We start from the raw sequence: 15,599 nt of genomic DNA on the forward strand, positions 1-15,599 counted from the left end.
GTGAGAGCAGTGGGGAAGTACAGGGAAGGAAAACGGTGTGGATGATGGCTCTGTGTACGGTTCTGGCACGACAGCTAAACCTGTATAGCTATAGCTCTGTGGTGCTATTGTAAACAGTGTCTGCCTTTAACGGCTTCTCTAAGTCTGTTTGCATACTTGATCTCTCTTACGTATATGTGCATATGTGTGTGTGTTTGTATCTTGTTATATATAAAGAGATGGCACACCAAATAATGATCCATTTTCTATCCCAGCCCTTTAAAAACATATAGCACGCTGTCGGTTTTGAGTTCCAGTGAAAACGCCAAATCAGATCTAAGGCATAGCTGCAGTTCCACAAAAAACAGTCACCATGTAGAATGTCTCTGGAGACGTTTCTAACAGACATCTTTGTACGTTTAAATCCAAATTAATGAATGCCACTAAATGAGCAGGAAGAGAATATTTAAGCATTAAGAATATGAAGAATATCAGCATTTTCAGTTGCTTCATGTATTATTTTGGAATCGAGGAAAAGCCCTATGAGGCACAGAAGTAAACAATCACCTAACTTATTTTGCAGTATAATTCATCGTTCCAAATGTGTTTGTGTAAATTCAGCGTCTGTTTTCAAGAAATCCCATTTGTGCTGATTTCATTTGACAATGTTTGTGGTCTCGCTATATGTTGTTACGCCCATTTCCTCTCAGCAGAGTTTGCACTTTGGATAGTGAATGCTCCAACGGCCTTGGATTTAGCATTTGTCATCTGCGTGAGCTGCTCCGGCTGCGTGGGAGAGATCCGTGCCGATGTGCCGATCCTCTGGAGTGGCTGCTAGGAGACAGCGAGCTGACAAGAGGCTCGGAGACCTCAGCCCCAGTCATTTTAATAACCAGTTGCTATCTCCAATCGGGATTGCCACGTTTGTGCAGTCCTGTGGCAGGAACAGAATGCAATATCTCATCTGGTGAAGCCTGATGAGCACTACTCCAGTATTAATTGATTTACAATTTAAAAATAATAAAATAATTACATGGATGGTATTTAGAATAAAACCTGGAGTTTGGTGTCTGTCTCCTGGCAATATCAGCATATAATTAGAGAGCAATAAGCAAACATTGACATAAAGAGTTACTTAACAAGTCATTGTTGACAAACACTTTGAGATTGTAACTTACTGCACTCGGTATCATTGCAGATGGTGACTTGCTTTGAATTTAAAATGCTGCTGTGGGTGCCAGGCACAGCTGGCATTCAAGAACAGCGCTCTGCCCACTCCTGGCTTTTCTAGACATCTCACTTAAATACTAGGTAACTTTGTGCCATCTTCCATATGATTGGTTCCAGCCCCTGGAACAGCTTTGCTCACATCAGTCATTGTCTTCAGAAGGATTATTTACATAAAGAAAAACATTGCCACGCTGGTTCTGTAAAACCTGATGCTGTGTAATACGCTGTGCTCTCTGTGTCTTGGAAAGACTCTAAGAATCCAAAAAATGCTGGAAGGTAAACAGGAAGGAGTGTGACCGGCTCCATCTTTGAGAAGTTTGTTCACAATTAATATGACCCATGAAATATATTATGAACTTTCATTAAGCCCGTGCTTTAGGTATTGCCCTTCTGATGTTTCACTGACTGATACAATTTTCCTTTTTCATTTAATCCATTTAAAAAGCTCCATGATACGGCACATAACCATACTGGTTACAGACAGGTCTCTCTGAAATATAAGACAGTTTCACAAGGGAAGGCAAGCACATGCTAAGGATTAGGACTAGTATTTACTTCCACAGTTTCCCAAGACTTATACCATAACTGCCTGATTTCTGAAGGTAAAATTTCTCTGGCAAAGTAGGAACCTTTTTTAAGGCGTTTTCTCAAACCTTTGAAAAATGATGCATGTGATTATTTACCTTTATTTTTTAATGCAAAGAAGCTGTTCAAACAGCCTTTATTATCATTACTTCTCTCTAGATCTTCTTTTACGTGTTTTATAGTTTTCTTGTTATTATCCAGACCATCAGCCATTTTCTAATCACTGTTGGTCCTCTTTTTGTTGAGGAAGATGGTGATTTAGCTGTGAATTTCTGGGCAGAGAAGTTGACTCATCTCAGACAATTTAGCAAGCACCTTTTATAGCTTATATCAATGACTGACCTAACTTTAGCAGATCATGGAGAACTTAAATCAAGAGTAGCACTGGACCAATCCCAGTTCGTTGGACACTTCTTGGAGCACTAACGCTGACTCCAGAGTTTTCCAAAACGACAGAATTCCCAAGATTGTCTATTTCAAACAAGAGAATATTGGTCTGCCTTAAAACAACAAATCTGCTGCAGTCCGATGCTACTTTACTGGGTGGGCAGGGAGGCTGAATTCTAATGATGTTCAAGGAATGAGGGATTGCTGTAATGACTCCTGTAAACCTGCAACAAACCATTCAGTATTCAGGCTAAACCCACATTCTTTATACACAAATCCATTGATTTGTGTGTGTGTGTCAAATGTGCTCTGGGGAGACTGTTCCTTTTAAATGCATTTGCTAATTTCATTCAGCTGCGCATGGTTTATTATAGCTACTGTAGGAAGTAAAGCAGCCAAACCTAGTATTTTCCATTCATCCAGGTGCAGGCCACCTGTAGCTGTGTTATGGTTTATCCCATGTTTTTACCTCCTGGATTTTAATACCAAGAAAAAGTGGATTGTTTTTCCCTCTCATTTCAAGATGTAGAAAGTTAATTATTTAATTAAGGTGATTTATTTTTTTCTTTTAATTTGGTGTTGAAGTGTTTCTAAAAAAAAAAGGAGACAAACCTTGGCTTCTTTGTCCATGACACTATTTAGACTAAGTTGTTTATTTTACCACATTTCCTCTGGAGGAAGGCAAGGATTCTCCCTTTGGTAAAAACCTTGTTTTGCACATGGAAACAGCCTCTTTTTTTGCTGTAAATCAAATAACTACTTTTAGAAAACTTCTCTAAAATGAACAGCACGCTGGTCAAAACAAAGCCGCTGCTCCAGTGCGAACAAAGCAGTTCCAAACACCTTGCCCTGGGAGCAGTGTTGGAAAGTAAGGTCCTGCTTGGTAGCGTCCGGCCTCCGAAATACACCAGAGGTGCACCCAGCTGTGTGCTCCCGGTCTCCCCACGCCGCTGCCTCGGCTCAGCCGCGAATCCCGACGGGGGATGCCGGGAACCGGCAGCTCTCCCACGGCCGGTGCCACCGCGGGAGCGCGGCGTGAGGCGGAACGCGGCCGGGAGGTGGCGCTGCAGCACCGCCGCACGCAGCCGCGCTCCCAGGCCGGGGTCCGCGTTAACCCGAACGGGATCGGGCCCAGCTCCGGCCAGGCTCCGGGTTAACCTCACCGGGGCCCGCACCGCTGGCATTAGCTGGGTGCTGCGTTGCTTCATGGCCTATTGCTTCCCGCTTCTCCAGTTGAGATAAGCTGCTGTATTGGGTTTACTGGGCACCTGAAAACTGCACAAGATGAAGTCACTGCTAGAGAAACAGATAATTTAGGAGCAAAAGTTTAAACGCTTTCTGTAAGTTTCTGGGATTCGGGGCTACTTCTGTAAGTGATTTACCTTGAAACTTGGGACCTCAGCAGGCGAAAGGGAGATGCTGGAGTCCGAGATGAACAGACATAGAATCATAGAATAGTTAGGGTTGAAAGGACCTTAAGATCATCTAGTTCCAACCCCCCTGCCATGGCAGGGACACCTCGCACTAAACCATGTCACCCAAGGCTCTGTCCAACCTGGCCTTGAACACTGCCAGGGATGGAGCATTCACAGCTTCCTTGGGCAACCCATTCCAGGGCCTCACTACCCAGCTCTGCAAGCTGCACTGTGAGTTAGGCATCCGTTTACATCTGTTTTGAGCTCCTGGGGAAAGAACAGCCCAGATTATGACTGGAAGTCACTCTTAAAAACAATCAAGACCTGCACAATTAATTCCCACCTCCCAGGCTTGCCACACCTTACCAATATTTTTCAAACCAGTGTAGCAACAGGTTTATAGCAGAAAACAACCAGTACTTTGTGTTGTAGTATCAGAAGTGCAGTGTGGCTGTGTGACCCTGCTCATGTCAGCAGTTAGCATAAGCCTACCCAGTAACATCGCCCTTTTTATTTTATTGGGGGGAATTTAAAATGCACATGCACATATATGTTCAACAAATGGATAAATGCAGACGGGTAATGGCGTAGGAATAGGTCTACAGTGACCATAAAACTTCAGTAACTTTGCGAAGCCTTGAGAACTTTGGTTAATCAGTAAACCAAATAACCCCAAAACTCAGCCCTCCTTATCGTGGTTTTTGAAATGCCACCGCAACCCTCTTGTCCCGCCTCGGTTTATAGCGAGCAAATAAAGCAAACTGTATCGGCGCACATACATTTCACCACGCACCGCTGGTGACCTGAGTTACTATATAACTACTCAGTCAAGAGCCTTTAAACCTTAAGCAAGAAGGTGGTTAGCAAAATCCTTCAGTGGAGTACTTATCGGCCATGTGTGATCAAAGTCAATTTAGTGAAGCATTCCCCCAGATGACGATGACACATTGCTCCCTGCATTATTGTCACCATCCTACGCTGCTTTCTCCGTTCACTAGCGGGCAGGACCTGCTCTGAAAGGGGCTGTTTTCATCCCAGAGATGTTTGGGAGGAGAAGGAGCGTGATCTCGGGGCAGGCACACGTGAACCCGGGTGGGGTGATGCGGGGCGCTTGGGAAACTACTGTCGTTCCCGGCCCCGCTTCCAGGTGCTTTCCCGTCGGGGGGCAGCGCCCCGCGCTCGGCCGGGAGCTGCGGCCCGCCCGCCGGGCTGGAGGAAGTACCGGGAGTGTGAATGCACCGCACCGCGCTCCAGCAGCCCTTGGGAAGGCAGAGCCGGGTCCCGCGGCGCGGGCACTAGGGGGAGGCAGATCCCTGCGCCGCCGCCCGCTCAGCCGGGAACGGGGGGGGGGCGGGAAGAGGAGAGGGAGGAGGAGGAGGAAGCTGGAAGCGGGGCCGGCGGGCGGTGGGGTAGCCGAAGTGGCCGGACACGGGAAGAGGCGAGGTTTGGGCTTGTTATTCCCCAGCTCCTCGTCTTTCCCGGGTGGATTTTCCATCTCTGTTGCAAAGCTCAGCCCCAACTTCGCGGCCAGGCTTGTTGCTCCGCTGGGGTTCCCTGGGCAGGGCAGCAGCCGGGTCCCGGGTGCAGGGGCTGCGCCCGGCGAGTCCTGGCCGCTGCCCCCCCCAACCTCGAGGGGGGAAAAAGGACTGTGTGGGGACGGGGAAGGAGGGGAACCAAATGGGAGCATGAGCCCCACGGCGGCGGGGAGGCGAGTGTGAACACCCGACGCGAAGTGCCGTAATACTCCCCCACCCCCCGCAGTTGCTTTCCTTTGCAAATGTGCTTTCAAAGCGCAGGGTTCCTGCTGACGTGGTCACATTTGCACCCTTGGATTTCCATGGCCTGATAGCCCGGCTCGGAAGCGAGAGAGGATCAAACGCCTCTGCTGGCTTTAGCAGCAATAAAACTTTACACGCCCGTCCGTTTTCCCTTTCCCATTTGTCCCGGGGCTGAGCAAACGCGCGGGGGGAGCACCGAGGGTGCAGATCCGCGGCCTCCACCGCCTTCCCCGCCGCGTTTGCGCGGCCTTATCTGCGCTGGGGGGGGCGGAGCGGGGTGTTTTGCCTTGGCCGGCAGCCTGCTCGCTCCCGCCCGGGAACAGCCCCGCCGGCACGGACCTGCCGCTGCCTTCGCCCCCGGCCCCGCAGCGGCGGCGCGGCCCGCCGGGAGCGCTCCTGGGGCGGCGGGCGGGGACCACGACGGGCGGGTCAAAGCGCTGTGGCAGAGGGTGAATGGGGGGGGAATCCATGGGACGGGAGATGAGGGGAGTGGGGGTCGCATATGAGCAGAGCCGGTGCGGGGTTAACGCCGCATTGGCTCCGTGCCTGCCCGCCAACCTCTCCCGAACTCCCAACAAAAACAAAACCAAGCCAAACCCCCCCCCCCCCCCCCAAACAGGGAGAGGGCCCGGACGCGCAGCCCCTGCTCAGCCGCCGTCCCGCCGGTCGCACCGGGGCAGCGCAGACCCGACCTTTGTTTGAAACAAATTACGTGGCAAAAGTTTATTTTCGGCGAGGCGGGACGAAAAGGTGTCCCCGCCGCACCGCGCACCGGCCTCCGCTCGGCGGCAGCCTCTACCCGCCCGGGGAAGCATCGCGGACGACTCCCGACCCTCGAAGGGAGGGGGCTAGAGCCACAGCAACCGCGCCGGTGTCTGCAGAGGGGCGCGAACGGCGCTTCGCGGGGGCCGACACCGTACGGACCGGTTCCATGCTATATGTGGCCCCGGCTCCGTCCCGTCCTGCCCGCGCTGCCCTCGCTACCGGCGCACTCCGCTCGGGGGCACAGGCGACTGACAGCGGGCAGCACAGCGAGGACACTGCGCCAACCTATCCCGCCCCACAGCTCCCGGCCCCCTGCACGACGGCGGGCCGGGGCGGGGCGGTCCTGTCGGGCGGGGCGGAGCGGAGAACCGCCCCGCGGGCCTTGGCGGCGGCGGCGTTTATATGGGGGCGGCGCGAAGCGCCGCGGAGTTCCCGCAGTTCGCTTGCTGCTGTGCAGCCGCCGTCGCCGTCTCGGCCCGGCACCCGCCGTCCCGCCGGGAAGGAGACGGGACCATTTCGGATCTCAAGCAAACGGCCGCCTCCTGTCTAGTCGTGGCTTTTCCAAACCCTCCGAGGAGAGCGGGATCTTTCGGTCCTTCCTGTATTTCCGACCATTACAGGATCTAGAAATGTCGACGACACTTTTATCTGCCTTCTACGACATTGACTTCTTGTGCAAGGTAGGGAGAAGGAAGGTGTTCCCCCGGCGCGACCCGGGCCGGTGCCGCGGTTTGGCGGGCGTTGCTTGGGCCGGGGTCGGACCCGCCCGGGACGGGCCTGGACGGGGCGGTCGGCGGGCTCTGCGGGCGGGCCGCCTCTTGACAACCGCCGGGCTCCAGCAGCGCGGGCCTCGCTGCAGCGCGGCCGATGCAAGGCTGCGAGCCTTGGAGCTACGGGGGCTCCTGGGGTGGTTTTTACTCTGGAGCCGCTCGCTGCCGGCTTTGCGTTGCCGAGAGGAACTTTATAAAAGTTGCGTGTACGGCAGAGCCTGCGAAGGGCCTCTCCGCGGCTCTGCCCGCCCGCTCCGGCGCTTGCTGCGGGCCCACGTTGGGGCCAGAGGGCGGTGCGACCCCCGCCCACCCCCCGCGGTGGCGCGGAGGGGCCGCTGGGCTGGCGGTCACCGTGCAACCCCTTCTCTTTCCCCCGCTGTCTCCCCCTCCCTCCCCTTCCCCCGCCCCGACAGACGGAGAAGTCCCTGACCAACCTCAGCAGCATGCTGGACAAGAAGGCCGTGGGGACCCCGGTGACCTCCCCCAGCTCCAGCTTCGCGCCGGGCTTCCTGCGGCGGCACTCCACCAGCAACCTGCCGGCGCTGGCCGGCGGCTCCAAGTTCCCCAGCCCCGCCGGCTCCAGCTCTTCCTCCACATCTTCCTCCTCCTCTTCCTCCTCCTCCTCGTTCGGCAGCCTGAAGGAGACGGGCTCCGGCGGAGGCGGCGGCAGCAGCAGCAGCCCCACGGCCCTGCTGAACAAGGAGAACAAGTTCCGGGACCGCTCCTTTAGCGAGAACGGCGAGCGCAGCCAGCACCTCATGCAGCAGCTCCAGCAGCAGCAGCAGCAGGCGGCGGCGGCCGGCAAGGGGGGCGGCTCCGGTGGCGGCGGCGGGGCCCCCATCAACTCGACGCGCTACAAGACGGAGCTTTGCCGCCCCTTCGAGGAAAGCGGCGCCTGCAAGTACGGCGAGAAGTGCCAGTTCGCCCACGGCTTCCACGAGCTGCGCAGCCTCACCCGCCACCCCAAGTACAAGACCGAGCTCTGCCGCACCTTCCACACCATCGGCTTCTGCCCCTACGGCCCGCGCTGCCACTTCATCCACAACGCCGACGAGCGCCGCCCGGCGCCCGGCGGGGGCACGGCCGCCCCTTCGCCCGCCGCCGCCGCCGGGGGGCCGCACCACCACCCGCACCACCCGCCGCCGCACCCCGCCGGCAGCACCGGGGACCTCCGCGCTTTCGCCCCCCGCGACCACACGCTGGGCGGCGGCGGCGGCGGCGGGTTCGGGCACCCGCGCGGAGGGGAGCGGCCCAAGCTGCACCACAGCCTGAGCTTCTCCGGGTTCTCCGCCCATCACCATCACCCGCCGCACCCCCACGGCGCCGCCCCGCCGCCGCCGCCGCCGCCCGGGGGCCGCCTGGACGCCGCCCTGCTGGAGAGCCCCGGCGGGTCGCGCACGCCGCCGCCGCCCGCTTCTGCGTCCTACTGCGAGGAGCTGCTGTCGCCGGCCTGCGCTAACAACGCTTTCGCCTTCTCGGGGCAGGAGCTGGGCAGCCTTATCGCCCCGCTCGCCCTCCACACACAGAACTTCGCTGCGGCCGCCGCTGCCGCCGCTGCCGCCGCCGCTTATTACCGCTGCCAGCAGCAGCCGCCGCCGCCCGGCGGGGGCTGCCCGCCGCCCCCCGCTTCGCCGCCCTTCAGCTTCCAGCCCCTCCGCCGCCTCTCCGAGTCGCCCGTGTTCGACGCGCCGCCCAGCCCCCCGGACTCCCTCTCCGACCGGGAGAGCTACTTGAGCGGCTCCCTCAGCTCCGGCTCCCTCAGCGGCTCCGAGTCGCCCAGCCTGGACTCGGGCCGCCGCCTGCCCATCTTCAGCCGCCTCTCCATCTCCGACGACTAGGGAAGGGGGGTCCTGAGGGGGGCCCGGCGGGACGCGCTGCCGCCGCCCGGCCCCGCGGCTGCCGAGCAAGTAAGTTAACGAGCGAAGAAAGTGAATCCTTCTCCTCTTCTTCCTTTTTTTTTTTTTGTTTTTATATATATATCTATCTATATATACACCGAGAGCTGAACAAAGAAGAAAAAAAAGGCGCTTTGCGAAAGGGCAAATGACACGAACTGAACAAACCTATTTTTATAGAGAGACCTTGGAAGAAGGGGATTTTTTTGTTTTGGGGTTTTTTTTTTGTTGTTGTTCTTCGGAGACAAGTTCTGATCCGCACCAGCAGCAGCCATTCCATCTGTGTTCGGAAAGAGGAGAGAAAAAAACAAAGAGAAAAGAGCATTAGAAAACAGACACCACCATAAAGCAACAAACAATCCGGGGAGCGCCGGCCCTGCCTGCCCAGCGCCTCCGACCCTTCAGACACACGCAGCAAAAGTTACAAACTGGTTTCTTTCAATGCAGTTCAGGTAAAACACAGAACGTGAAACCTGTAAAACCTGTCAGCTTTTTGTTTTTTAAGGAAAAGAGGAAAAAAAAAAAAAACCCAACATCCAGCCAAGAATATGCCTTGATAACAACCTTCTTTTTTTATATATCTATATATTATTATTATAATAACATGCTAAAACCTTCATTCCAAAGTTTAATATTGGTTCCATTGCCACCACTTAGTGGATGTTTGGCTTAGAACAATTTCTGTTGTTGTTGCTTTATTTGGAAGCACTCAACTGAGTTTAGTTTGTAATTGTTGGAGAATAACTGCTGATTTATTTTGTTTTTTAATTTTTTTTAGCTGTTTTGAGTTGATTTGCATGAATGAGTCACTGCACAACAACTCAATCTGAAACTATTTAACTTATTTATTATCTTGTGAAAAGTATACATTGGTAATTTGTTCATACTGTATTTATCGGGTATGATGAAAAAGCAATAGATATATATTCTTTTATTATGTTTAAATTATGATTGCCATTATTAATCGGCGAAATGTGGAGTGTGTTCTTTTCACAGTAATATATGCCTTTTTTGTAACTTCACTTGGTTATTTTATTGTAAATGAGTAAAATTCTTAATTTAAGAGATTGTATGTAATATTTATTTCATTAATTTCTTTCCTTGTTTACGTAAATCTGAAAGATTGCATGGTTTCTGTATAGAAATCGGTCTCGATGCTGTGGAAGTAGTTTGAGGAATTTCTATGGGGTTTTTGTAGAATGTAAATGGTTGTAGCCCGTCCGAGGTGAAAAACAAACGCGAGAAACAAGCCAACAGCAAAAAGAGGACTGACTTCACAATCAGACTTCAAAGTGGCAAATCGAATCCAGACTTGTTTAACGTAACCAAAAAGTATTTTTTTTGTTGCCTAACTCCACCAATCACACTGTGATAAGAGTCTCAGTATGTAGCAATAATTGGGGGTCCCAGTGTTAGGATGTCTCACAGTGCCTTCTCAAGGGTCCACGCTTGCCTTAAATCTCTCTCTCAACCAAATAAGTATTTTTTCTTAATGCTTGAGATGATTTGAATGTAGGGATGGGTTTTAACTACAGCGAAATTTTGCCACTCTTCGTAAGAATGGAGGCCATCTTTGGATCTGAAACTTCATACGTACCTGAACATATCTTGTTTAACTGAATTCCAAAACTTGGCATTTTATTATTTTTCCTTATGTAGAAAGTCAGGAGTTTCCTAAAACTTTCCTGGACGGTGGATGAATGAGCAGTAGCTTAGTTTTTGTTTGTACATAGGTACAGATTGAGCACTATGTACTCTTTTTGGACTACTTTAACAGAAGTATGTTTTGAATGTAACTAAAGGATAAGTCAACTTGAGTTGTAATATATTTTTCGGGAGTCAGTTCACTACAGATTGTGTGAGACTGTAAACTTTGTACTGTAAATGTTTTGTAGTTCTCCCAATAAAATCTTTTTGGAAAAAAAAAAAAGAGCAAAAAGAGGAGTAACCCTCCAACTGTTGGAGGGCACTGAGTGTGTCTTGTGAGCTACCACCTCACCCCAACCCCGCTCACCAATGTGTTTAGCTACAGATTAACCCAGCGCCAGCGCACTCCTGCAGCAATCCCTGGTCACTGGCCAAAGTTAATAAATGCTTCCAGAAGTTTCAGGACTCCTTGCGTTAGCGGTGTGCTGGATCCTGCTCTTTTAATTGCTGGGGTTTGCTTCCAAAGGGTGAAGTTTTGGGCCTTTGTGGCTTAACAGCTGGAGCAGGAAAAGAAATCTAGTAATGGCATTTATCAAGTTGCTTCACTTATGGGGATATATGAGTGTGCTTGTTTGGGGTAAGGAGGAAGTGGCCATTTGGGTAATAAAAAGGCATAATTAAGGTTTACCCTCTGTCCCCAAAGCTTTGTTCCTCTTGCAGGAATGCAGACTTCTGCCTCGGTGCTCCCATCACCCAGCTGAGGGCCTATCTGTGTTAATCAGGCTGGCATTAGATGTGTTAATCAGTTTTCAGGGCTTGGGTTTTAAACAAATTACTTTTCTGAGGGTATATAACAAAATACTAGGTGGCTTGGGGACTGTGTGTTCATTAATGCTGGAGGAATTTTAGCTAATACCTCCAAACTCATGTCCCTTACTCCAGTCAGTCCCTTAAAACTTAAGTCATGATTTCTACTGGCTTATTTTTGTTCTTTTGTCGTGCTACTAATAAATGTTGTTAACATTATGACATCTCTGCGCTGCCTGGGCTGCCACAGGACTTTCTATAAATACAAGGTAGAATGTAATACCGGTGCCATATGTTTGTGTAACGAACCTTGGACTGACTCTCAGTTTAAAATTAAAACAAATGTAAGCAGTGTATGACAACATAGCCCAGCTGCAGCAATCACCCTTTCTGTTTTTTTCATGGGTCGGTCTGACATGCTGGCTCAGAATTGTTCCCTTTGGTTCCCAAACTGATTTCTGAAGGAACTTCCTTCTGGTGCTGCCTGCAGAGCAGCACCAAGCACAGCTGGGTCCTTCCCTGGGCATCCCTGGTGCAGGTACCATGGCTGCAAGGAGAAGGTGTTCACCAATATTTTGCAGGAGCAGAGAGTAGCTGTTGGTTTGGCTGGTGTCTAAGCTGATGTCTTAACTGATTTTGGGGATTTTGAATCTAATTGTCAAACTAAAACTGCTAATTAGGAGTGTTGGAGCAACCTGGTCTGGTGGTAGCTGTCCCTGCCCATGGTGGGGGCTTGGAATTAGGTGAGCTTTAAGGTCCCTTCCAACCCAACCCATTCAATGACTTATTTTCAGGTTTTCTTCCTTCCCTAGGTATGCTTTTTGCTTCTCCCTTGCCCCCCTTGCCCCCTAAGCCTGCCTTTTTCTTGCCACAGTAGATAAGGACCTTATTTATTGCTCCACCAGCACAGTACTTCCATCTTCCCTGTGATTTTCTGTTAGTTGAACAGGGTCTCGGTCCAGGTGCCAGGGGGTTGGCTTTGGTGCTCCTGGCTGGAAGAAGAGCTTTGCAGCAGCTGCCCCATGTGAAACACAACTGCGCTGGTGTCAACGCCAATGTTCTGAGCACTGAAAAGGCTGCCAGGACAGGATGGGTGACAGCCTACGAGTGTCTCCCAGTGGGCTAGTGGCATGCCAGTATGTGGGGAGCTGCCCTCCACCCTGCTCCAAGCGAGTGATGCCCTGAGGCCACCCATCCTGCCCCCTGTGTTGTCTGTATCCCTGCAGAAGCCTAGTGCAAAGCAATCTATTGCAGCGTTATGTGTTCAGAAAACCAGAAGTCCTTGAACCGGGTCGATAAACGTCTGCTGCTTGTGCTGCACAATCAAGTGTTAACCTTTAAACTGGTGATTTATATTGTTGATTTAAGCAAATGCTCTCTTGCTTTCATTTCAGAATTCAAGGAAGCATGTAAAGCGGGTCAAACCATTCAGAGATTTCCTGATACTTTGCAATAAATTGATAAACTGCATAAAAAGAAGCTGGTTTTCTTCAAGAACTTTGGGTTGAGAAGGAACAATAAGGTCTCTGCTATGCCCGTTAGAAATGTGGTATTTCTCTTAATAGTTGGGGCACTTAAAATGAATTTGCCAGTCTGGAAAATGGGGATTTTATTAATTATTGGTGAGGCCTGAGTCTTGCATGCTTGCTTCAGTTGATAATTTGACAGAAACTGCAGCAAAAAATGTGTAGGAATAGGTGCAATGGTACAGATCTTGAAACAGGAATTGCTTTAACATGACTGGGTATGACCATTAGGGGGTTTTCAAAGGTATCGAATCAGCAGTTTGATTTTTATGGCCTAGTCCTCTTAATTTCTTGGGGGCTTCTTATTTGTTCCGCATTTCTTAGTTTGCTTTCTTCAGGTAGCGCGGGTGTGCTGTTAACTCTTGTGCTTTTGCTTTTTCTGGGCTTTGGGGGTTTGCTGCCTGACCCAAGTTAACTCAAAACCTAAACCTGATTCAGCACACAAATGAATGGATTGACCCCACCGAAAATACTCCCAGCAGTGTTCCACAGAGCACAGCAATGCTGCTCTTTGCTTAGTGCATCATGGGTGAAGCATGAGCTGGTTTTGCTGTACCCCCAGAGTTACCCCCAGGCCAAGCACAGAAGCTGGAATTACAGCACAGTCCATGTCACTAGTGGAAGAGGGCCCATCACCACCGGAGGAGCTGGTACGCTGCTGGATCCTCTCTCTGCTCTGTTGCTGAATGCAGAATGCAGGAAACCAATACCTCAGAGGTTAAATACATGGGCAGGGGATGAGCCCTTTTCCAGAATCTCATTTAAATGTTGTGCAGTGCAGCTCTTACATTGCTTTGAAAAAGAAATTATTCCCCTCCTCACGTTTTCTGCCCCCATCCCATCCCATCCCATCATTAGGTGGGCAGCTTGGATTTGTTCTTTTGAAAAAGGTGCATCTGATCACCTAATTTTCAAAGAAGGCCCCAGATTTTATTTTTGGTCATTTTTGTTCATGGTCGAGGTGTACTTTTACTTTTGCATTTGTTAGCATGGCACTAAAGCTAAGGGACCTGTACTATATAGTTTTAATTGCGTGGTCCGTCTTTTCTTGCTGACCTTGAGCGTGAATCTTCCTTGGAGCTTCAGGCGGTGGTGCTCTGTCATTGGGAAGACAAGGACGTGTCAGGTTTTGCTTGTTTAGCTGACAGAGCTCTGGAAATGGAAACTTCATTTTCTGACCCTTCAGCTTAAACTCAGTTCCCCAGTGATTTAAGGCAAAGGTGCTGGGTTTCCGATGTTATTGCATCTGAAGTATAGATTCACTGTCCCTTTTGCCAGCCCTGCATCTGGTTGGTACCTGCCCAGAGAGGGGCAGGAATATCCCGAATGGCCGCAGCCAGACCTGCCTGTCAGTGCTCATCTGCTCAAGAAGTAAGTGGAGGGTTGGGATGGAAATGATACACTCGAGGTGATGTAGCAGGCTGCCTCCACCAGAAGGGAGTAGTTTCTTGGCTCAGCTCTTCCCCCATCCCTTTCTGACCCACTCCCTGAGCCGGTTTGGGTCGCTGATCCAGAGAGCACCCTGCACCCAGCTTGCTCCGCATGGCCCAGGGTGGGCGCTTGGTCCAGGGCCGCTGAAAGGTCCCCTCGCCTCCAGCCACCTTCGGCACTCACCACATCTACCTGGGGGCTGATGTATTGTGTTAAGCAAGAAGAATGAGGGAAAATGGTGTTTTCTGCTGGGGTGGGTCAGTAAGGAGTCTGATGGGTTTCATTGCTGGTACAGGGAAGGAGGAGGAGGTAGAGCCCTGCATCCTGGTGAGGACACAGGTGTGAAGGGATGGAGGACAAGGGGTCTCCCCGCCAAGATGCTAGATTGGCTTATCTCTCTTGTGTGGGTTTTGCTCCACATTGTTTCCTCCACAGTTGTTTGAGAAATTCTTGGTATGCCCATTTTAAAACTGCATTTCTATATTGGAGATTATAGGTGAACTCACATGGACCTTGGGTATTCCTTGAAAAGATACCGACATTTAAGGGAAGGCTCAGAATCAAAATAGGGCCTAATGAATGTGACTATATCCCTGAATAATTATTTCGTCTGGTTTACTAGATATCAAATACCGATCTTGTGGCAAAGCTCTGCATCTCCTGAGAGGTTCTGAATGTGAAAGGAAACATTTGTTATCAGCTGGTTTAGATTTAGAAGGTTGTGTCATTTTTGCAGCATATGTACTGAAGGATATTGACTTGTAAGTCTAATTCCTTTAATAATATTGAGAATTTAATACCGGAGAGGAGGGTGGAGGATGAAGATTCCTCCCTGAAGGTCTAGAGGACTTTGTCTCTGAAAAGAACTTTTTGTCTCAAAGCTTAGTCAAACAGACACAAGTCATTTCATATCTCCTTTCAGAGAGGGATGACGGAGGTATTAATAGAAGCATTTTGGGGTGATCCCCCCCCAGATTTGCATTCCTGTAGAAAGCAGGCAAAATTACCCTGACAGATCTCTCTGCTGCTGAAGAGGGATAGATGACATCTGAGTAATTCCTATTCTCTACACTATCTGAGGCGGAAATACAGGGTAATTTAAACCTTCATTTTGCTACCATGGTTAATAACATAAATAGGGAGCTGCATATGCTGAAATCTAAATACAAGGGTCCTATATCAATGGATTATTACCTTATCTTCTCTGAATGATGTTCACTTGAATACCTGGAATCGTAATAGCTACTCAAGATAAGAAATGGAGGGAAATTCAATAACAGTAAGAGGCCTGGTAACTTATGAGATCTTAATTAGCCTTCAACCGTGCCTAAATGTTGGATAAGGATTCCCTGTACTGTATGCAAAGGGAGCTGAATTGCTATGT

The 15,599-nt window shown here is 50.5% G+C and overlaps 1 protein-coding gene across 1 annotated transcript; it reads left to right on the forward strand.

Annotated features, from left to right (window-relative positions):
• The first annotated feature begins 6,048 nt into the window (after window positions 1-6,048).
• ZFP36L2 (ZFP36 ring finger protein like 2) lies at window positions 6,049-11,084 on the forward strand. Its single transcript, XM_030498952.1, has 2 exons — window positions 6,049-6,819; window positions 7,323-11,084. The coding sequence occupies exons 1-2, from the start codon at window positions 6,313-6,315 to the stop codon at window positions 8,745-8,747; spliced, it is 1,932 nt and encodes a 643-aa protein (XP_030354812.1). The 5' UTR covers window positions 6,049-6,312; the 3' UTR covers window positions 8,748-11,084.
• Window positions 11,085-15,599: the final 4,515 nt, after the last annotated feature.

This window comes from Strigops habroptila, chromosome 10 (genome assembly GCF_004027225.2).
Source record: "Strigops habroptila isolate Jane chromosome 10, bStrHab1.2.pri, whole genome shotgun sequence".
NCBI classification, from domain to species: domain Eukaryota; kingdom Metazoa; phylum Chordata; class Aves; order Psittaciformes; family Psittacidae; genus Strigops; species Strigops habroptila.

What these genes read in the sequence shown, in the direction of transcription:
- ZFP36L2 (XM_030498952.1), top strand. Translation starts at nt 6,313, where the DNA reads ATGTGGCCCCGGCTCCGTCCCGTCCTGCCCGCGCTGCCCTCGCTACCG. An exon ending in ACATTGACTTCTTGTGCAAG is followed by an intron (nt 6,820 to 7,322) that starts GTAGGGAGAAGG and finishes CCGCCCCGACAG; the next exon opens with ACGGAGAAGTCCCTGACCAA.